Source organism: Lepeophtheirus salmonis, chromosome 6, assembly GCF_016086655.4.
Source record: "Lepeophtheirus salmonis chromosome 6, UVic_Lsal_1.4, whole genome shotgun sequence".
Lineage (NCBI taxonomy): Eukaryota > Metazoa > Arthropoda > Copepoda > Siphonostomatoida > Caligidae > Lepeophtheirus > Lepeophtheirus salmonis.
In genome coordinates, this window is record NC_052136.2 from 27,736,520 (window position 1) to 27,759,958 (window position 23,439).

A 23,439-nucleotide genomic window follows, 5' to 3' on the forward strand; every position below is an offset into this window, starting at 1 on the left:
CTCATCTGAGGAATAACCATGGATTACTACCTTACATTCTCAGCAATCTCTGAAGAGAACTCGCAACATATTGCAGGATACTTTATTTTAAAGGTTCAAGACTTCAAATATGGAATAAATAAACATAAAAGATGACCAAGGAAGATGGATATTATTTATTATAAGATTATTTTTTTGACAGAAAACGTTGTCCATCCTTTTCACACGAATTTTGCCCTTTGACTTTGCAATGTAGAGTATGGTCGAGGTAGAGGCTCAGTAAGGAAATTCTGACTGACGTACAAACTAACTGCAAGTCGCCCAGAATAAGGGCAAGCACATCGATTCGAGATATTGGTCAATTGTACAAAGGAAACTATTACACCAGAAATAAGTATTAATATACATTAAAATAAAAACCATTGTCTGTATTTTTTTGCACAATCTGAACTCCCCCAGTACATTATGTATCCAAAATGTACTTACTAAAGATCAATAATCATAATACGTGACTTACTACAACGACTTAGTAGCTTTTATCTTTAAATACATAAACGACCTGTCCTTATCATGCTATAATAACGTTCATAACGCATATTCTTATTAATTCTGTCAATATTGGAAAATATTATTTATTTATATAATAGAGATTGTGTTAGCAAAAATGTATTATAGCAGACAATATCAACAAAATCCTAAAGAGCTCAAACGCTATTTAGTTTATCAACTTGAAATTTATCCAATAGTGAAAAACATATCTTCGTTTCTTAAAATTCAAAATATCCACCTTTATTCTCAATTGCAGCCTCTACACGAGGCCTTCCATACTCTGATGACATACTCATCAGACACTCCCACTCAATGGTGGCATTCAGCTCAACAGTGGTGGACAGTACAGGGTCTCAGGTGGGATCAGATCCCTGGAGGCGACAATGACCATGGCCAGAAATTGCCTAAATTATCTCTACATCATGCTTGGATATCCTTCCAGTTTTAGCCTAGGGCAGAGTCCTACTGCCACACATAATCGTTCTACGGATACTTGGTCCCAAGCAAGGGGTTTACAGTGTTCTTCATTACATCTTCGTACAAATCTTGTGGCTCTTTTCGAAGAACAGGTATTCGTTTTCCATCTGAGGCCACGACGCCCAACATCATGACAGAGGCAGGATGCTTGGTGACACTGGCCATCCCCTCCCACTCAACGGATGCATTTAGCTTAACAATATTTATGTTAGGGACAGCCCAGGCCTTGGCCTCAATGACGGCCCAAATCCAATATTTAATTGGGTTCAGATCTAGTGAGGAAGGAAGCCACAATTTCCAGGGCCATAAATGGGATAAATTATCCCAACACTATACTTGGATTACCTTAGAATTGAAGCTCGGGGCATAGTCCTACTGCCACACATAACCGCCTTCCGGATAGCTGACCTTAATCCAGGGCTTTACGGTGTTCTTCATTACGTACAAGTAAGCCTTGGTAGTGATCTTAAGGTCCTTTTCGAATAAGAACGGGGGATTATCTTTCCATACAAGATCACAACGCTCAACATCATGACAGATTAATGATGCTTGGTGACATTGACAGTGGGAACGTCTTCACCTTTTAAATAGTGAAGCTGTTTACTTCCACAATCTTGACCACCAAACTAACAAGAACTTCCGTGCAGAGCAAATCAAGCCCTCTACGTTTTTTCGACGAATTCACGTAACTGACTTTGTTAACAAAAATTGTATGTCTTAAAAAGGAAGTTGTAAAGACTGATCCTTGAAAGCTACGTTAATTTGTTTGGAAATTATATAAGTTTTAATATATAGTAGTACATTTATGCTTACGCAGAAAGTAAGTTATAGCCTACTTCAAAGAGGTGAAGAGTTGGCTTTAAGTGTGAATTGGAAGTATAAATATTATGAATGAATATGAAATTCCCAGGGTCGAGTTTTCAGATATCTTATTTTCTTTTCTTTTTTTCGTTCGTTATTTCTTTTTGCATCAGGCACAAGGTCAAAGGAGGAGATGTAAAATATGCCAACCTCAAAAACACGTAAGAAGAAAAAGTCATTAACTTTCCGCGTATTAAAAGGTTTCTCTTAATGAATGTTATTGAAATATATTCTACTCCTCCCATCTCTAATTATGATGACTACCAACTGTATTGATCAAAACCCTTAACTAATTATATATCCATCTCATTTACTTAAAGCAGCCCTTTTTTTAATGGATATACATATATTAGTGATGGGACGATTAATCGGAATCATAGAGTCGGGTGTTTCTTCTGGAATCGGAATCAACATCAGGAATATAATGTTTAATATAATTATTTAATTATTTATTACTTTTTCAGTATTTAAAAAAAAAAAAAAAAAAAATTGCACACACAAAAAAACTTAAGGAATTTTTGCTTGTACTAGAAAATTTGATATTGAACTTTTTTTTTATAAATTAAATTTAATATTTCACATTTTTTCCCTAACAATTTTATTTTCTGTGAATAACTATGTATTTTTGAAATTTTAAATTTTTTTTTTTTTTTTTTTTTTTTTTAAATTTATATCAAAATTGAATTTTGAATTTTCCAAAAAAATCCAAAAAATAACCGCCCCCCTCAAAAAAAAAAAATATATATATACATGTATAATGGACGCCCCTGATAGCAAAATGGTATTTATTAAGTAGTATTTAAAATATCAAAGAATCGGCATCCGGAACGTCCCATCACCATCACTAAGGTATGTGAGAATTAACACAAAAACAATCTTGAACAAAAATCAACATAGGAAGAAATGGCCAATCTCACATACAGACCAATATATTATAACATGTTTGAGTCAATTGTAGGCTTTATATTCAAATTTCTAGGATACGGTGAGATACCCACGAATGTTATCTATAGGTTATAGAAGAGATGTCCAATCCGTGTTCCACTGAATGTTTCAGTCTACCCCCCAGTCTATTTTTGAAATGGTGGTGGACAAAAATGAAGAAGGAAACAGTAAATATTATTTTTTTCCAAAAAAAAGTAATTCGATCAAATTATGGAGCGTAGCAAAAAAAATTATTTTTATATTTTAACTAAATATGAAAAAATATAATTAAAACATTATGTTTATGTTCAGTGGCCCATTAAAATATTTCAAGAGTCAATGAGGGCTGCTATTATAGTAAAAGGTTGGAAATCCCTAGTTAAAAGCCTTCATTAAGTTAAGGATGATTAATTGGGACTCGATATAATGGTCTTTCAAATAAAATATATCAATTTCTGATTCATTTATTGTGAAGAACTATGTTGGCTAATTTTAGGAGAATTTGCGGCACACACAATGGGTGAATCACAAGAGGCGTCTGCAGGATTTAATATATTTTTTTAATTATTATTTTTTTTTTTTTGGAGGGGGGTCGATTTTCTTTTTTAATTTTTTTTTTGTTCTGCTGGTTAACTACTTGACGAATGATCTTTTTTTTCCCATTTCTGCATAAAAAAATTTCATTCTATATCTAGTACAAAGGAAAAATTCCTTGATTTGCGGTAGGAGCTATACCCCCCTGCGGACGCTCCTAAATAAGAATCATTTTTTGATAGAAATGGACAATAATTCATCAAAGAATATATAGTTACGTAGTCCAAACGCAATTTTAAAAAAATCCTCATAGCTTGCTTTTGTGTTGATACAAATATATAACGATAAGCAATGATACTATGATGTTTGATTTTTAATCTCTTAACAAGTTTTGTTATGTATACAAATTATTTTCAAATATTGAGTTTGAGGCCCTTCAGTTACAAAAGAAAACCTGGATTTTTTTTCCATAATGAAGGGGGAAATTATTATAGATTACTTTAATGTTGACGTACTAAATAATATATAGGATATTCAAAGATAATAAATAACTTTATTCTTACCTGAGGATATTTTTGTGCTTTAATTTATTCATTAATTGCACTTCTTTGAGCATGTTGATTCGATTTGAGTGATTATTATTCATTTTGAGTACCATGATCTTTCCAGTCACTTTATGGGTCACCTGCAAAAAAAAGAAAGAGTGCTTGCTTATATATATTTTTTTTCATTTGATGAAAATATGGTTTTGTATTGACTTTTTGCAAATTATTATCTATAGTGTTCAACCGGGCATGATCCATGGATGGATTTGTAAACAATATCATCAGCCAGCATGTAAAATAATAGAAACTGTCAATTAACGTTTGGTTACCACTTTGGAAAATTCAGCTAAACTGTCATGAATAATGTTGTATCAATCTTATTTTAAACTACAATCCAGTCCCGCCCACCATTTCAATTACCTTTCTGTTAGCAGCTATGGGATTAATGAAAACAAGTTGTTCTTCATTTTTCTATTATTCAGTTATATAATAAATTGTATCAATAAATATAAATTATAAATCGTGGACCGACTTTATTGGTCTCAATATATAGATCAATACTTTTTCTGTCTCAATCTTTAGACCGATTTTCGGCCCCCTCCTGCTTTTTAATCTGTACAAATATATCAACACATACAACTTAATATAACGTTATTGTAGATCCAAGTTCACAGTTTTAAAAAAACAACTGACATCATCAACAATTTATCTATAGAATCGGTTTAGCCCGAATTTAAAATGAAACAAGTCTGGAGTGATTTTTTCTTTGAGGCCGATATAGACCACACTTCTTTAAAGGACCGAATGAGTTTTATCAACTAAAAAACATAACAATTACAGACTAGTCTAGGATTTACAGACCGAAACGAATCACATTTCTCTCATAATGTCTTAATGTGTGTATAACTTTAAGCCGAGACAACCGGCTCATAGTGACAATTTTGCTCCGGTCTGATCTTGTACTTGTAAGCGGGTTAATTTATAATACAAAATGTATTGTTAAATATCTAAACATTCAAAAGTAGGGTAATTACTTTACAAGTGATTAAACTGAGCAATTCTCATTTAAAATCTTCTATTTCAACATGGAAATTTTCTTTCAAAATCAAAGTACTACTCGTATACTAAATACAGAAAGATTGAAAATAATATACGTAATTGACTGATGAAAATATATGTTTTAAAATAATAATTTTATGTCAATTTACAATTATACAATATGTAATTATGATCAATATTATTTATATATATATGTAATGATAAAGCCGCCTCTAATGACGGATTTCCGTTCTATCTTAATCCTAGTTCATTACGTAAGCAGGCGAATTCAATTACAACACGACATAAGCCCGTAATTTGCGTCATTAAGGGTCATGCACCAAGTTTATTGGTATTTTGTCCCAATCCCCTCTCTCCTGTTCGTATATGGTACAATTCTTATATACAAGTATATATAAAATTGAATGTGTGATAGTATCTTTTAAGGGTATATGTATGGTATTTACGAATTAGTTCAGCCCAACAAAAAAGGTCGGTCTGGTATCATATAAAATTCGCTCTAGAATGGGCCAAAGGAAAAATTCAGTCTTTTTCGGTCCGAAAAAAAATTGGACTAGACCGATGTTACAGATAAATTGTTTATAACATGACATCCTATATTTTTTCGAGTACAATGACGTTATACGAACTTTAAACAAAGATAGCTCTTATTAATTTTGATCCCACCGTCTCCTATTTGTATACAGTATTTGTTGTAGAATTTATCGTGTACTTTTGAGATTTTTTTTTAAACAAATGAATGACAGTTGATGTAGGAAAAAAAAAATTCTCATAATATGAGACCAAAAAATCGGTCATAGATTGAGAACCGGATAAAAACAAACAACTACACAAAAAAGTAAGGTTTCCAAATTTATTCAAAATAAAATAAGAAATCGGTTAAAATGGCGGTTATTTTTTTTCTTCTTTTTGTTTTTCAGGTACAAATAAATAGATTATCAACGGAATAAAGGATTTTTAGATACAAAAAAGTTTGTAGAAATTTGTCTGGAGATTCGTTTGTATATAAATTTGACATATCAAAATTGATATTTAAATCAAATATCTGTCATATTCTGAATAACTTTTCAATTTTTTTTTCTTGTTTTCTTCCAACATCAATTTTAAGGAAGAAATGCCACAAAACGATGTATTTTGGACATACAATTACAAACCTTCTCATAAATTAATATAATTTCCAATTTCCGGAACATTTCATTACGTAATTTTTGCAATATTTATAAAAATAAACCAGTTTTCGGCTTTATTTTTTCTACGACATTATTCTCCATAGCTTTTTTGGTTTTGCAAGTATGAAAAAACTCTCGGTAGGTTTGGAAAATTGGTACAAAACAGTTGTTTTGCTATATTCTTTACTAATTTCGATTTGGTATTATTTTTTTTTTTTTTTTTTTTTGACAAATTAAAGAAATGTACTACCAAAAGATGACCTTGTAGGGCAATGCAATAGTGCATAGGTAATTCTCATACCATCCGACAATTTTTCTAATGTAACCGTAATCCAAATTCGAAAAAAGTTGAAAATTAAATCGTTCCAACTTTTAGTATGACACGAAAATGTAACAAGACATCAGAATATGTACGCTTACTTAACTTTACTATGATTTAAAGTGTGAAATACTTTGTTTTTGTTGAAAAACTATCTAGATGTTATGAAATCCCCCTCTCTATTACCTCTCTGTTAAAAATAAAGAACGATGTTACATGTTACAGTGAGGCTCTATTCTATATATGTATTTAAAATAAAAATATCTGAAACATCTGTTGGTTATGTGTTTTTCTATTTTTTATGAAAGATGAAATGTAGAGATGACCCTCAAATTATGTATATGGTGGTGAGGTAACATAGAAATAATCTTGAACAAAAATCAAGAAGAAAGGAGAAAATTGTCCAATTGATGAGATGGATATTTTTATGTCTTAAAGTTTACTACATACAAAATATCCTACACTCTGCTGGTGTCACTGTCTACTCACTGTGACGTCAGTAAAAACACTCTATAGAGCGTTTTTACTGACGTCATTGATTGCATTATGGTTAAAGGAGACGACCAAGTTAGGGGGGCATAGTTCGGATATTTTTACTATATAAAATGTACAAATTTATCATAGAGCATTGGTTCCTCATCTTTTTTGAGTTGGATCCTTAAAACATGTGGCTAGACAATGTGCGACCCCTATCAAATAGACATCAATGAAAATTTCTATTAACTCTTGGATATCTTAAATCACCTAACAAATTTGAATAATAATCCCATAAAAGACTCAAATATATTAATGAATTATTAGGTAGCATCGAATAGGTGAAGTATGTAGTTCTGAGCTTTTTTTCGCATTATTTTGACAATAAAATTAAAATAATTAGAATTATCCGATTTATATGGTTCCTAACGGGGTATTCTGGCTAATTTTTAGTTCCAGGGCAATAGAATAAGTGCTCACATCCCAGTCCAACTCGACAATTTCCATTAATTTATCAATATTTTCTATGAAACCCAGAAAAACGCGAAGAATATTTACTTAACTTAATATATATGTACCTATCAAGTAAATAAATTAATTTGAATTTTCTCCTGTTCATGATTTCTGTTCAAGATTGTTTAATATACAACATAGATATATAATATAGAATAAATAGGTGTCAGTTATATGAATATCATATTTCTTATAATGTGATTATGATGATTGCATATCCTTGAGGAAGGGCTATGCTCATTTCTGAATATATTGCATTAAGAGGAAAGAGTCCTTGTCCTTGTCTGTTCCCCCTTCTCTTGAAAAAATAACTGAAGCTCATGGAGTCAAGGATAAATACCAAAGTATGTTGTTAGCTTATTGCATATGAGTGCCCAAGTGTAAAACATACAAAATAAAACACATCATAATCTAAATGGAGTTGAGTTCATATAGATTCAAAAATCCCTCATTGATAAGTATTTTGAGATGTTGTAACGCTCAAAACACAGAGGTCAGTTGGAACAAGTGTTGTAAAATCCCTCGTATTATTGATACTTTTTAATTATTCTATATATAGAGCATATTTTAATGTCGGCCATTTTCAAAGAGGTATAAACAAATATGTTTTATAATAGTGAAACCCTTTCTTTCATAAGTGTTAAGGGAAATAGTAATACCCCAGGGGAACAATTAGGGGGGAGGGATAATTTTGAACAAATAAATTGAAGACAATAATCAAATTGATCTAAGAGTGCAAAATCTAAAACGGATCTCCGTTTTTCTCTCAGTTATCTGAATTCTGAAATATCTGGGATTATAGTAACTTGGGACTATTATCGTTCAGAGTCATTTTTTACCTATAAAAAACAATCCCCAAAATAAAAGAAGGATTAATAAAACTTATATAAAAGTGTTTTACATTATTAAAAAGTATTATTATTGAGACTGTATCATCTTGTTCTGAACTCGATATATTTTCATTTTTAGACTGAAAAATGTGGAAAAACGATCATCATCTTTAGACCCTTATAACTTATTCATAATCATTAGTGGTGAGAAATATCATACCATATATTATAAAATATAAAAATAAAGTATATTGAGTTCAATATACGATGAAGAATCAACAAAACACATAAAAAAATTCCTTTTTTGGCTTGAATTCATTTGTACAAAATGAGTGTTTCCAAATGTGGCCGTGACTCCAATGACAAGGTTTTTTTTTTTTTTGAGCCAAATGTGTATATTAAATAAAACACGGTGAAAAGACATTAATACAGTCATAATATGAATATGATGAAACTAAATGTTAGATTTCCATAAGTTACTCATAAGAACGTTGGACACAGAATTGAACATATTTGGTTTTTTTGTTTTTTTTTGTCACAATACCGCTGCTGTTTCTCCTATCAGTATTGCCAAATTAGCCCATTTGAAAATATATGAGGTAAATTTGACAGCATCTGGCGGTTTTTCTTGTTTTCAATTAGTGGCTAATTTTTTTGTAAGAAACTAAGAGCATTGTGTCAATGCTGGACAGTATTACATATAGGAAGTCAAAGAAGTTTGCTTTAGAGGTCATTATTTACTCAGAAGCATCAACAATTCTGTATTAAGCGTTGTATGAGTCTTATTCATGACCTCAAACATCATAGCGACCGAGGGATTTCCAAATCGTTAAATATTCATAGCTATTTACAGAAAATTAAATTTAAAAAAATATATATATGAATATATATTTTTTTACTAAAAATAAAATTTCAAATATTAAAACATTTGAAAAGCATTCAAATATTAATTTTTTTGGAAAAAAAAATTTGAAAAATCGATATTTATTTTAAAAAAATTAAATTTGTAAAAAATAATTTCAAATATGAAGTTTTTTTTTTAAAGAAAAAATCAATTAGTCATAGCTATTCATAGAAAATTGAAAAATTAAATTTCAAACATTAAATTTTTTGGAAAAAAATTCAAAAATCCATTGCTATTCACAAAAAAAAAAAATTGAAAAATTTCCATGATTATTCATAGAAAACTAAAAAAATTGCAAAATTTAACTTTTCGTATAATGAAATTTCAAATATAACATTTTTTGGAAAAAAAATTCAAAACTCATTAGCTATTCATAAAAAATTTAATTTTTTAATGAAAAAAAAAAAAATCAAATATTAAATTCGTTAGCAGCCAGACCGAAGTTGTCCCGAAATAGATAGAATTATAACCATCTTCGGCCGGTCTATAATGTTTAAACGGAAACCCCATCCCAAGTTGGAATCGTCTCCCCTACTATAAGATTGTTTTGAAAGAAAAATTTTCCTTCTTAGATTAAAAGACTAGTACATAGAAAAGAAGAAAAAATATGTTATTCCAATTATTAATGACTGAATGTAAGGAATGCGGGTAGTAGGTACGCAACGAGACTGAAACGTTTCATCATTTCACAAGCTGGCTCTTCTGCTTTAATGCGGACACATACGACTAGTGTAAGAGTCTACTTTCAATTATGCAATTATTATACCTATGAACAAATCCTTGTTGAAATGAAGAAAAAAGTAGTATTCATGTCCAAATTAATATTAATTAAATTGATTATCTCTTCCCCCCCCCCTCTATTTGCTGCGTCATTATCGAATAAATAATTATTCAAAAAACTCGCACAGCATTATTGGAACGAAAACGAAATGAAAAATAAAGCAATGAAATATAGATTTTCAATTAAAATGTATGTGTGACCAGTATACACAAAAAAAAAAAAAAAAAAAAAAGCTAGAATCATACTTCTGAAAATTGCAAGGCAGTCTGTAGGATTATAAATTTTTGTAGCAGGAGCTGGTTTTTGAAATTTTTTTGCAAAAAAAAATGGAATATTTAAAAATTTTTGTCAAAAAAATTTATCAATAAATTTAAAAAATACTTACCTTTTCTCAAAAAATTTAATTTTTCGGACAAAAATAGTAAACTCTACGCCTGTCCATAAAAAATATACCCTTCTATGTTATCATGAGGGAACAATTTTACCCTATTTACTGAGCGACAAATGGTACTGGATTGGACCACGGTCCTCTGTTCTATAGAATGACCGACACAACAATAGTCTGTATTGCATATTTTGAATTATTCGGCGCTCAATTTAAATCATCAAGGAATACTCTAATTGATTGATCGAAGGCATTGTAAATTTGAGTACTTAAAGTATGAAATATTAGAAATTGATATATGGTTAAAAGCTACCATAATATCACGGCCAAATTATTCAATTTGAATTTTTCGATGAATTATTGTCCATTTCGATTAGTAAATTATTCTATTTAACCTCTGGGAACCACCGTAAATTGTACTTCAATTAGCCAAAACTGATCGTCGCAATAAAGGAATGACAAAAGGGGCTATATCAATGTTATTAAAAGTATCTTAAATCAAAATACCCTAGCTAGAATTCTTGTGTGTCTTAACTCATAGCATAAATTTGAATACAAAGCTCTTATTGATTGAAAAAAATGTATGATAAATATGTCATTGGACATAAATCTTAATTTTTGTGTTAACTCACTTCATGTAGTAAGTGTCTTGACTGCTTGATATACAGTATGTGACGTCCTGTTGGCGACATAAAAAAATGAACAAACTTTCGTCCAAAGCATCATTTGGTTACACATAAGCATGCTAGAATTACTTTTCTCAAAGATTGAATCTGGGATTGAATATTTTGTATTCTTCGAGAGTCAATTTCTGATTAGTCCTCTGTTGTGTCAAAAGTTGGCCATCAAGGGACATATCGTCCCAATGAAATAATTAGAAGTTTGATGGATTGAGTTTAGGTAGAAAAGGGGGGTATGTCAGGCCAAATTAAGACTAATAAATCAAGTCCTCTATATTAAATCAAAATCCTAATCTATAGTTTAATGCTTGGGTAATCTTAACTTAACCCACAAATTTAGATAGGAAGGCTATAATTAAATCAATTATACCAATCATATATTAGGCTGTCTGTAGTTATGAAGTAAAAAAAATATATCTACTTTTCTTGATGTTGATCAAAATTGCTTTTATGTAGACACAGAATAAACGCAATATTGCATAGACCACACAAACAATTTATAATACATGGAGGATCGGGGGGAAAGTAGAGAATGGATTCCAAGAAAAGCATTGCAAATAATTAATATCTCCTTCATATATACATCCCTTTATCTCAAAGTAGTGTTGTGTCGGCTCGAACCATCATCAACTCGATTCGACCCGACTTGACTAGATTTACAAATTTAAAAAAATCGATCCGTCTTCATATTTATATTATTGCGTCGGCTGGATCTTTATCCCTAAACCTCATCATGATTAAAGTTTTCATGGCGCTGCTGCTTCTAAGTGATTTTTTAACTAATTACAATTTCTAATTAAGTTATTTTAATGTCTGAGGAGACAGTGATTCTCAAACTCTGTGCCCCACAGCTTAACTAGGTGCGCACTGTTTTATTTCTCAAATATACATATATGCACTCAGAGTAGAATTGAGGATCGTCATCGGAATAATCCTTGTGTATGCAGTTATTTACTTCCATCTCATTAACATCAAAGCTGCTTGAAGCTAATCTAATTAAACGCCATGACAGCTAAGCTGCTCGAACATTCTTCAAATTGTCTAGGTTAAAATGTGAATTTTCGGTTTTTATACATGTCCAAAATGTTCCCGGTTACCATCACTAGATATTAGTCCTATTTTGTAGACACTACGGCATAAGTGTTAAGTATATGTAGTATATTAAGTACCCTCAGACTCTATCAAGTTTGAGAACCACTGGACTATACATATACCAATGTTTTAATAACGAATTATACGATACTAAAAGTAATTTAATGAATAGAAATAAGTAAATTGATTTCTTCTCTTTCATTTTTCCTGGAGTTATCTATCGGCTCGAGTCGAAACTGAGCGACTTGACACGGCACAATACTACTTACAAGTCTTTCTACACTTTAACTTATAATAAAAACTTTTTTGTGGTTCCATTGGTGAATAAATAATATGTGTATTTATATTGTTGCTAGCTAATGAATGGATCACCGCGAAACTATAACAACGATAAAGGATTGCCTTGTCCTTGACTCCAAAAACTTTCTACAGAGTATTTATTATAAAAAAGTACGATATATAATAATGACCACGATCATCACTATGGACATATGGCACTGCATCCCTGCTGTGGTCAAGTGAATGTGTATTTTGTTAAGAAAATGAAGTAGAAGAAATGGATCATTATGAAACAGCAGGATTAACTCTACATATTTGTCTCCTAATGATGTGTATAAAATATGTCCTAGAAAGTGGAAGCTATTTTCTTAAGCTGTTATCATTATTATTTAATCCTAGAAAAGGGAGCACTTAAGTAATAATCAAAGATATGAAAATTGTCTAAATCCAGCTGATATAATAAAATGTTATGACATCTAAGCTGCTCTGCAACAAAATATCTAATTCATAAAATTTATCAACACAAAAACAGACTAGAACTCTTTTTCATCAAATAGATTAATGTTATTACATTTGTATTCTTTGACGAATAATTATGGACGATTTTGTATGAACATATTATAAATAACAATCCTTATACTCTGCCGCAAATTTCAGTAAAGTATCAAAATACCACAATGAAAAAATTATAAATAGATGGATGTAATTTCACTATTATTAATAAGATCTTAATTTGAAAGAAAACAAATCTACTCATTAATTGGTGATAGGTTTTTTAAGTCCCAAATAATCGTTAATGGTCTTTAGAAAAAAAAACCCATAAAAAATGGAGTCTTTGTTTTTATATCCAAGCACATACATACAGAATTAGAAGTGTTAAAAATATGCTTTTAGCCGTGTGTAAACAAAAGAGTAAAGAGTAATATTGAGTTTTTATTGTGGTGTTAAAATTAAGGATTGACAACGAAGTCTTTCTTGCATGTGCCTTTGCTAGATACGAAGTGGAATTGTGTTTATTTTGTTCTGCACATAGGTACATGGGGACAAACCTATGGAACAAGTGGTGATCACGCCTTTTATCTTAAGTCTATGTGGTTTTATTTTCTACGCAAGATGACACTAGTTATGATAAGACAAATGACGTCACTTACTCATTTTCATGACATATGCAACATCTCTTCCCTTTTCCAACCTTGTTAATTAAATGTTACTTCATTGAGACTGTACTGCTAATTGTGGTCAAGATGGGATTCATGTAAAGAATAAACTAAGTAAATAGATTAGAAAAGGAAAAACGTTTCCCCTTTCGTCTTTTCTGTTTATTATTTAATCCGTCGTGGGTGCTGTTAATTGTTTTAAAAATGTATAAAAAAATTAAAATATATGTTATTTAAATATAATAACAATATTTTCTCTGCATTAATACTATTTCCAATTTCTCTTTATAGCAATAATTTATTTTTCCCCTCTAAAGTCATATAATAGGCAGCTGATATTTATCAGGGTATTAATTCAGTAATACAATATGTCTCGCTTCCACCTTCTCCTAAAGCTCGAACACAAATCCGATCTCTAGTTATGGTATATAGGGGCTGTTTAAAGTTTGGCACATCTTGTTAACTGATGCAAGGCTCTTTATATCGTTTCAAAAACCTAATAGGATTATAAATTATAATTATGACTGAAACCATATATGAATATACGAGGTATGCTAAAGGCTGTTCCATTGACTTCAGCTGTTAAATTGGTATGACATAGGAATATATTCGATATCTTATTAGAATTTGGGGGATTTCAAGGGGTGTCTGCAGGATTAAATTTTTGGGGGCTTGGATTTTTTTTAAAAAAACTCGAAAATTTTTTATTTTATATAAAAAAATGATAAAATCCTATGCTATACAATAAAATTAAATTTATTTTCAAAAAATCTATAAGTATTCAGAGAAAATAAGGCTTTTAGGAAAAAAATAATATTTTTGGAAAAATATTTAAAAAAATTAAAATTCAAACATTTAATTTTTTGGTAAAAATTTCCAAAATTCCATACTTATTCTGAAAAAAATAAATTTTGGAAAAAACTTTCAAATATTGAATTTATTGGAAAAAATTTCAAAAAATTCCAATTTCTATTCACAAAAAAAATTCAAAAATTACTTATTAAATCTTACATTTTTTTGAAAAAAATTCATAAATCCATAGCTATTTACAAAAAAATTTAAATATTAATTTTTTTGGAATTAAAATTATAATAAAAAGAAAAAAATCATTCATTTTATAAGGGGTACAGCCGCTCCTGCCCCCCGGACACCTCTGGATTTAAGTGTCTATTTTATTTGAATAGAGATGCAACATTTTGAAAAGAACTCGTAGTCCATGAGTTGAACAGTTTGAATCTTCTTTTTTATTATGCCGATTAGTTATTTGTTGATGTATGAATAAAACCAAAACAGCTATAAATTTAATGGGCTGAATGGATTTTCCTGTAAATTTAATTAAGACGATGATTCAAATAATTAAAAGATGTCAAATCAAGTTGTTGCTTTTCCTTCATATTATAAATATCAACAATTACGTCAAAAACAACATCTGGTTTTTTTCAACACTTGGTGTATACCTTAGCTTGTAGCTAATCCAATTAAATGTCGTGAGAACTATCCTACTCATTGTAATGGTTACTTTGTTGACTTTCGGTTGTTTATTTTTGGGTTTTTTTACACACCCAAAGGCTTTATAATTTATATTTGTGGGCATATTCTTCCTTTGATTTATTCATCTTTCTACACATCTAATAAAAGAATTGGAGTGAGCGTGGATCATTTTTGAGAATTATATATATATAATAAATACCGGATTATTCATTTGTTAATTTCGATTCTGTTTTGAGTATCCACTAACTTAATCCAACTGCAACTACATTGTAAAGGGAAACTTATTCAAAGGAATGAATGTGATATGTCAAGTTGCAACGGTTATGCTATACCAATGGTATATCTCAGTTCTTGTAACCGGTTCTTGATAGTGATGTTATTTATGAACCTAATGACGCATAGCTCAATTGTCATCTTTGCTTCTTATTCATTAAGGTGCCCCTTTCTACCTTTGTACTAGATCGGGAGAAGACGTGGGCCCAATACCGGCCCACGTAACTCCACAAATACATTTTTTGCAAGTGGCCCCAGAAAAAGCTTCAATCAATGTGATTCAATAAAATATTTTCTATTTAGAAATAATATCAGATATTTAATTATTAAACTGTATTATTATTTTATCACTCAACCTCTTCTAACCCAAAAAGAAAAGAAAAAGACCTTAAAACAGTTTGTCAGTTCTCTCTAATCTGTGGTAAGGTAGTATTGTGTTATTCCATATTTACGACCGAGAAACACGGTCCCAACCAGTCTCACTTGCACCTCTTGACGAAATTGAGGGTATTTATCCGTATTTTTGTTATTCTAACATATGTATAATATAATACATTGGGGTGCATCAACATAAAAACAATTATTATCTAAAAAAAATTCATCGTATATTTTTAGAACCTTTAATTGATTTTTGTGTCTTATATTGTCCCGATATTGTCTATCAAATATTTTGACTACTTAAAGTACAATTTAAGGCACACACAAAGGGTTAATAAGAATAATAATCCTTGTTGATAGAAATCGACAAGAATTCGTCAAAGAATGCAAATGCAATCCACAGTCAATTATGAAAAAAATCCTTCTAGCCTACTTCTTTGTAGACGGGACATAAATGTATATTTAAGTGAAAATATAATAAGTTGGTATTATATTGCATTATATTAAATACAGGAATACTTTTTGCAAAATATATGCAATGTCCATAATAAATATCTGATATATCTCATTTGTCGGAATAAACCAACTACATTTTTTAAGAAACAAAACATGAACAAAAAGTTGTAGGGACGGGTTCTATTCCAACCCATTTTCCTCATCACTACAACCAATAGAGTAGAGTACCAATGTCAAGATTTTGATAAACTACAAATTAGAATTTTTCTTAAACTGAGAATTTTGGAAATACCAGCTCAACTGTTACCCATTTTCACAAACAAAGTATTGAAGTCCATGGCAGGAAACAAATTTATAAACCATTAATTATTAATGGAACCCCAAAGAACATGTTTGAGTCAAAGTATCCGAACTCAGAATTTATGGTGAGCTCCAGTCAGTGACAAAATCTACTGTAGACCCTCTGGATGTACTCGGGGCTTATTGTTGAGAGAGGTCTTCAGGACGCAGATGCATTTGTGGCGTCTCCTTTGGGCCTTGGACTCTACGTGCGCAAAGATGGATTAGTATAGAGGGATGAGGTCTACGCTCAGAAGTCCTTTGCCCAGAAGTACTTGTTGGTCTGCAGCCACTCTTGGGGTTTCTTTGTGGTTTGGGCAGGTCCTCCATCTTGTTGGAACACCCAAAGGGGATTGCCAACGATGGATTTGATCAATGGGATAACTTTGATTAATGTACTCATCAGCCTTAAGGTTTCCCTCCTGCTCCTGGAGAGTGTCTGAGGTCCACTCCGACCTTCAACCGCATGCATACATTGTAAATAGTCTTCCTCGAGGCTCCAGTATGCTCCCAGATGACCTTCTGGGACAATCCCGCACGGATGAGCGCTACGATCTCAATCCTCTTCTTGTAATATGTGTTCATAGTGGCGACTATGACGATGTTTTTCTTAGCAATCGACACCAAATTATATGTTGAACAACATTGCTTATAAAAACATTTCAATAAATGACTCTTAACACCTCAAAATATTCATAATATAGATGAGTAAATAATAACGGTTGACCCTGTAGTTGAATCAGTTATATTTATATTTCAACTAAATCAAATTAATATGTACTAAAAATACCTATTAAGTGGTTAGATTTTAATAAAAAAAATTGGGGACAATAAAAGTTGTATAATTAGAGAAAAATATGTGATTTTTTTCGAATAAAATAGTTAATTTATTTATGCACAGTGTATATAAGATTATAAAACGATGAAATAACATATTTTTAATAACTATAAGGATCTGATATATAATACAATCAGACAATAGATTGATACACTTATGATAGACAGTTAGATTTAATTAAATAATTTCTAATAAGAAATTAATATACAATTATGATTTATGTTCTTATATACCTCAGTTCTATTGGCCCCAAAAATGGCCGACATCAACAATGCTGACGCGTTACATAATAACGCTTTAACAATTAATATTTAGCCTCTCAAAAGCATGGCATTGCAATTTGAAGTATGATATTCTACAGTAGCGTCCATTGAAAATCAATTCAAACGGAATTGGGATTTTATTAATTAATACATTATTATTTTGAAGCTATGATTGATCATAAATTAGAAATGTCAATTGAATTTTTGATCATGAAAAGAGCATGAGAATAATGATAAACTGATCATTCACTCACACACACTGAGAGATTGCAAAAAAATTAACAAAAAAATCAAATATTTAAAAAATGTATTCAAATAACACATTATTCTGATAAAAAAAGCACTCCTTCTCAATGACTTTTTACTAGTGTTAGATTCGAGCTTTAATCGAACTTATAAAAGCAGACAATTACTGAACCTGACCGAAATATTTGAATTTTAGTTGAACTTGAATTATAGTTAGGTTAAGTCAAATTTATAGTATCAGTACTCAAAATGAGAGTAAAAAACTACAGGCAGACGAGGCTCTTTTCTTATTCAAATCAAGAAACAACCACATTACATATCATGTAGAAATTCTTGCAAACCCAAAATGAAACTTGAAAATTGTCCTAACACAACCACATAGACTCCACGCTGAATTCAAAAACTCGAGTTCGGAAAATATATATATATTGTTCAAAACCAAAATCAACCTATTTTGAAAATCCATATTAAATAATACCTTCGACATACCGAGTTATAATCGTTCCTAGACGGAGCTCGTGAGTCAAAGCAATTTATCAATAAGTAATAAATTTAAAAAATTGCCCCTGACGTGGATATTGAAACCATCACTAACCCTCAAACAGTTCATATTAAAAAAAACATACAAAAAAAAACTTCAACATTACAATCTAGCTGGTATCTCAAAAGTACAACTTGTATGCAAATTTTTGTTCAGAATCCAGTTCGTGTCTCAAAACACTCGTATACAAATTTTTGCTCGGAATCGATCTCGAATTTTTAAAAAAAAACCTCATCTTGAGGATCTTGTATCTCTAAGTATTACTGTTTTGTCTTAACAGTAACTCGAATCGACGCAGAACTCAACAAACTCGAAAGAACTCGCAATATGAAATAATGTTTTAACACTAACACATAAACTCCACGAAGAAATTTCATAAAACTCGAACTCAATGGTACTCAAACATTGAAAACCTGTCGTAACACCAATAAATTCGACTTAATGCATAATTCAAAACATTTAGCATGCATACTCGATTCAGGGCAATTACCACACTATCTTTAGAAGAGGGAGGGTTGCTTTTCAACTAAACTTTGACATTATGTTTTTGAACGGTCTTTCATTTAGAAATTATAAATTTTCAAATGTGAGAAGAAACAAATTAATAAGTAGAAGATGTTAGTCAGGTGGTCTAGCCTTTCTACCTAATCCCCCCCACCTCTTCCAATAGGAACGCGGCCCTCACTCGACTCGACACATAATTAAAAAAACTTAATCTAGTTCGAACGAAATATTGATTGCTATCCAACACTATTATATATTTAATACATATTGAGCACATAATATTAAAGACGAAAAAACATATCTTCTTCTTCTTGGACGAGGATTCACAAGCCGCAAGATAGCACATACATATTTCTTCACATAACAGAGACATGAGTCACACACACAGCTACATATGTGATGCGTCATCATAAAAACAATCTTGAACAATGGGAGAGAATCCACATTTATTTTTTTACTAGATCAAGGTACATACAGTCAATATTTCATTGGCATATTTTAGTCAATAAGAATGGTATTATTGAAACTTGTGGCATGACGAAAGATACTAAGGAATATTAGCTGAAGTTTTAAATCTTTATTTGATTTAAGAGACTTATATAGTCCCTACTATGCCCCCCACCCCTTATCCATATGTCTATAAAAGTAATTTTAGAAATTTTTTGCGAAAAACTATGGATTTTGGAAGAAAAAAAATTCAACAAATTTAATATTTACAAATTATTATGTGAATAGTTATGGTTTTTTGAAATTTTTTTAAAAAAAAAAGCTAAAAACCAAGCTCCTCCTCTCAAATATAAACCTACAGACGCCCCTGAAGTGTGTAGGGTTACAAAGAGACTATACTGAAAAATACATCATACATCAAATGTAATGAAAAATGCATTGTATCTTTGTTAGGTCGGAAACTTTTCAGACCACCCTCGTAATACCATAGTTGGAAAGAATTGGCTCAGAATTGACTACCGACTGAATTTGTACCTTTTTTCCTCTGCTCCTTGCGTCTTACAATCAAGGTAATGATGCGTTATCGTACTAAATAGTGGTTTGTCTGTCCTTATATAAGACTGAGGATCTAAGTCCAGTCCATTCCAACTTATCGGTTCTTAAAGAAGGTAAAATTGATCCCTTGTGTCACTTACGGTGTTTTTAAGTACTCCGTTATGTAATAGAATAAATTATTTAACTAAGTAACAATATAATGATGTAAGTATTAGATAGTATTGTAATGAAAAAAAGAATATTTTTTGCAAGATATGTGCAATAATCTTGAACCCTATTATATATATATTTCGTCTTAATACCATCGATATTTTTATGAAAAATTCATAACCGACGGACTTAAAGGATCGTTCCTGAGACAGGACTGGACCGAATAAATAAGTACCGGCCCACCACTACTACTACTAACTCCATGAACTTGAATCTACATTCCATCCTAGTGATTTTAGTAGGAGGAAAATGAATGAGAAATATTTAGTATGTGTTGTTGAAGAATTGAAACGGTAGTTGGGACTTGTGAGTGAAGAAGAAGTGGTTCTTGAGTTGGGCCACATTCCATATACATAAATACATTAGTATTAATACTTTTTTTTTTAAACATATGTAACAAACATGTGTATTTTGTATAATATAATGTAATTGAAATGGGTCGTCGACTATGGCGCCAGAGAGACGAATAAATAATATCAAGATTATTCTTTTCTTATACTTCTTTTAATGGATTGTATATATGACTAAATAATACTAAACCGGTCTGAGACCCCTATGCTTTTGTAGTGGAGCGAAGTAGTGATGTTTATGTCCTTATTTATTCGGTCCAGTCATAGGATCGGTCCTTAAGACATTTGATCTTCGGACTGTTAGTAAAAGAACTGATTAAAGAGAGAAGAAATAAAGTTGATTGACGTCACACAAGACCGAAATGTATCAGTTTTAGGACTGATATGCAGGATTGAACTGGACAGGACTGCAATAATCAGTCCTAAATAAGGAATGATACAACAATGGACCAAAAAAAATCAGTTAAATAGTCGATCCTAGGAACAGCTCATTAACTATTGGTCCTCGGATTTTTATTTTAAATTTCGATCGATTATTAAGCAATGTGAGATTTTTTTTTTTAATATTCATGTTTTCATTCTAAGGCAATAAAATAAGAAGAATATATATTATTTTTACTTAGTTATAAAATATAATCGGTTCTATTATATAACGGATTAATTGAGAAAAGGAAATACCCCTCAATAACGTCACGAGGGATCGATTTAACCCTTTCTAAGGACCAACATGTGTGACTGGAATTGGACTGGACTTTACTGCGGTCCTCTGTCCTAAATAAGGACCTACATAATACTAGCTCTCAGAGTCCCGCAGAAGCCGTGGTGCTAGATTATAATTCTATTAGTATGTGTTTGACCTAGTGCAAATAAACATATTAATTGGCACAACATACCAAAATTAGTGTTAAAACTTTTAGTCAATCCTTCGGATTGTCAGAAGTAGAAATTATATTCTAAAAAGAAATAAAGTTGAATGACGCCATCAAGGACCGAACTTTTTCAGTTTTAGGACTGGTATGCGGGACTGAGCTGGTCGATATATAAGGCCTGCCACAACACTAATGCTAATTGCAATGTGCTATGAGCAGGAAAGCATTTTGGGCATGTTAAAAAAAAGTAACTGAAAATTGACAATGATTAAAACAAGAGTATAAAAAAAGTTGCGGAAGATAATCTAACCTTGACCATTTGAAAAATGTTTTGGAGCAGCTTAACTGTCATGACGTGTCATTAGATAAGCTACAAGCAGCAGGGACGAAGGGGAGGAGGAAATGGAAATAAACAAGGACATAGGCAAGACTTTGTGCAATGTTGGTCCTCAATTCTGCTCTTAGTCTAGAAAGGACTTACAGTTATAACTCCGTAGTAAACTCTCCGTCTTTTATGAGCAGACGCTATGTTCAATCCGGTTTCGTATATATCAAATAAAGTTTGTATGTAGGTTACAAGGAAGTTCACTCTTTTGTAATGAAATAATAGTGACAAACCCTTGGGGAAAAGAATATTCACTCTTCAGTTTGCCAACTCCAAAATGAAACCGATTAGCCTCACTGGCTATTAATCTTATCAGTGCAAAACCATGATATGCGGCTTCAATAATCCTATATACAATGCAGTGCTGCATTCCTTCAGATACACTGTCACTATTTAGTTGCAGGGGTATACAATCCATATATGTCCACGATTTGAAAGCTATTAAATTTCGGTCTAATAATTGAGTTATCGGTTCGGATCCACATATTGGTCCAAATCGTGTTAGACAAAAAATCACTTTATACCGAAAATAAAAAAGAACTGTTTTGAACAGAGTGTCAACACTACTAAGTATATTTGTAGTACACGACTTTTACCCATTTTGACCCATTTCCACACAAGTGCATACCCAAATTGCAAAAACAGATGTATTAAGATAATAAAATTACAGAGAACAAATCACGAACCTAATGCAATAATACTCTTTATAAGATATACGCAAAATTCAAAACCCACCTTAGAAACTAAATACATATGCCTATGTAAGTACATAATATCAAATGACACATTTATCATTCAATGAGGCCTCAAATATATGTATTTATGACGACTCACGAAGACGCATTAAAAAACAAAAAATGAAATCATTCCTCGTACAACATCATAAGAGAAATATGTAGAATAATAACTTGGAAAAATGTCACACACCTAAGTCATTCTTTCTTCCATCTTATGTTACAAAAATTAGTGTTGCGTCTGCAAATAGTATTCTTTTTTCGGTTCGGTCTTCACTGATTTTTTGAATCACTTATTATTGTTGAGACATCGTCAAAGACTGATTTTTTCTGATGGTTTGGTCCTAAGTTATGTTTTGACTAGACCACTTTGGATCCATATTTCACCCCAGAACGTAGAACGATATTTAATCGTTTACCATTAGTTCCATCTATGGAACACCAATTTCTCTCCTGTCCGGGGATTTATGAGCTGTACAAACAAAATGATTGATACAACACATTTCACTTCGTTTAACGTTATTCAAGGTCGATATTTACCATTTGGAAATACAACAATTCATCTATAGAATAGGGCGCTTAGTATTTCCCCTGAAACAATTTTGCCTCTGGACATTTAGTGTCAAAGATAAATGAGGATAATACGTCTTTATTTGATATTATTGGTTGCAATTGATGTTCCCTTTGAAATGTTTCATTCAAATATGTACTAATTATTAATAGTGATGGGACAATTTAAAAAAACAAAAACAAAAAAAACGATGCGGATTTGATTCTAGTAAAAATTTCCAATGCCGATTCTGGTGCAATATACAATTTGATATTTAAAATGCTTTCAAAAATTCATTACTATTCACAAAAAATATCAAGAACCCAAGTTTCTCAAAAAACTAAAAATTTTAGAGAATAATTTACAAAATCACCAGCTGTTCTCAAAAAAATTTTAGAAATTAAATGTCTAATATAAAAAAAAAATTTAAAACAAATTTAAATGTCAAATTTTTTTTTAAAACAAAGTTCAAAATTAGATAAGTTATTTACAGAAAATA

General features: G+C 31.0%; 1 protein-coding gene across 1 annotated transcript in view; it reads right to left on the bottom strand.

Moving 5' to 3' along the window:
• Positions 1-23,439, bottom strand: part of LOC121119544 (uncharacterized) — a 74,102-nt gene that overhangs the window by 42,513 nt on the left and 8,150 nt on the right. The window contains exon 2 of the mRNA XM_040714242.2: positions 3,888-4,009. Within this exon, the coding sequence (XP_040570176.1) occupies positions 3,888-4,009 (122 nt within the window). The remainder of the gene's footprint in view (positions 1-3,887; positions 4,010-23,439) is intronic.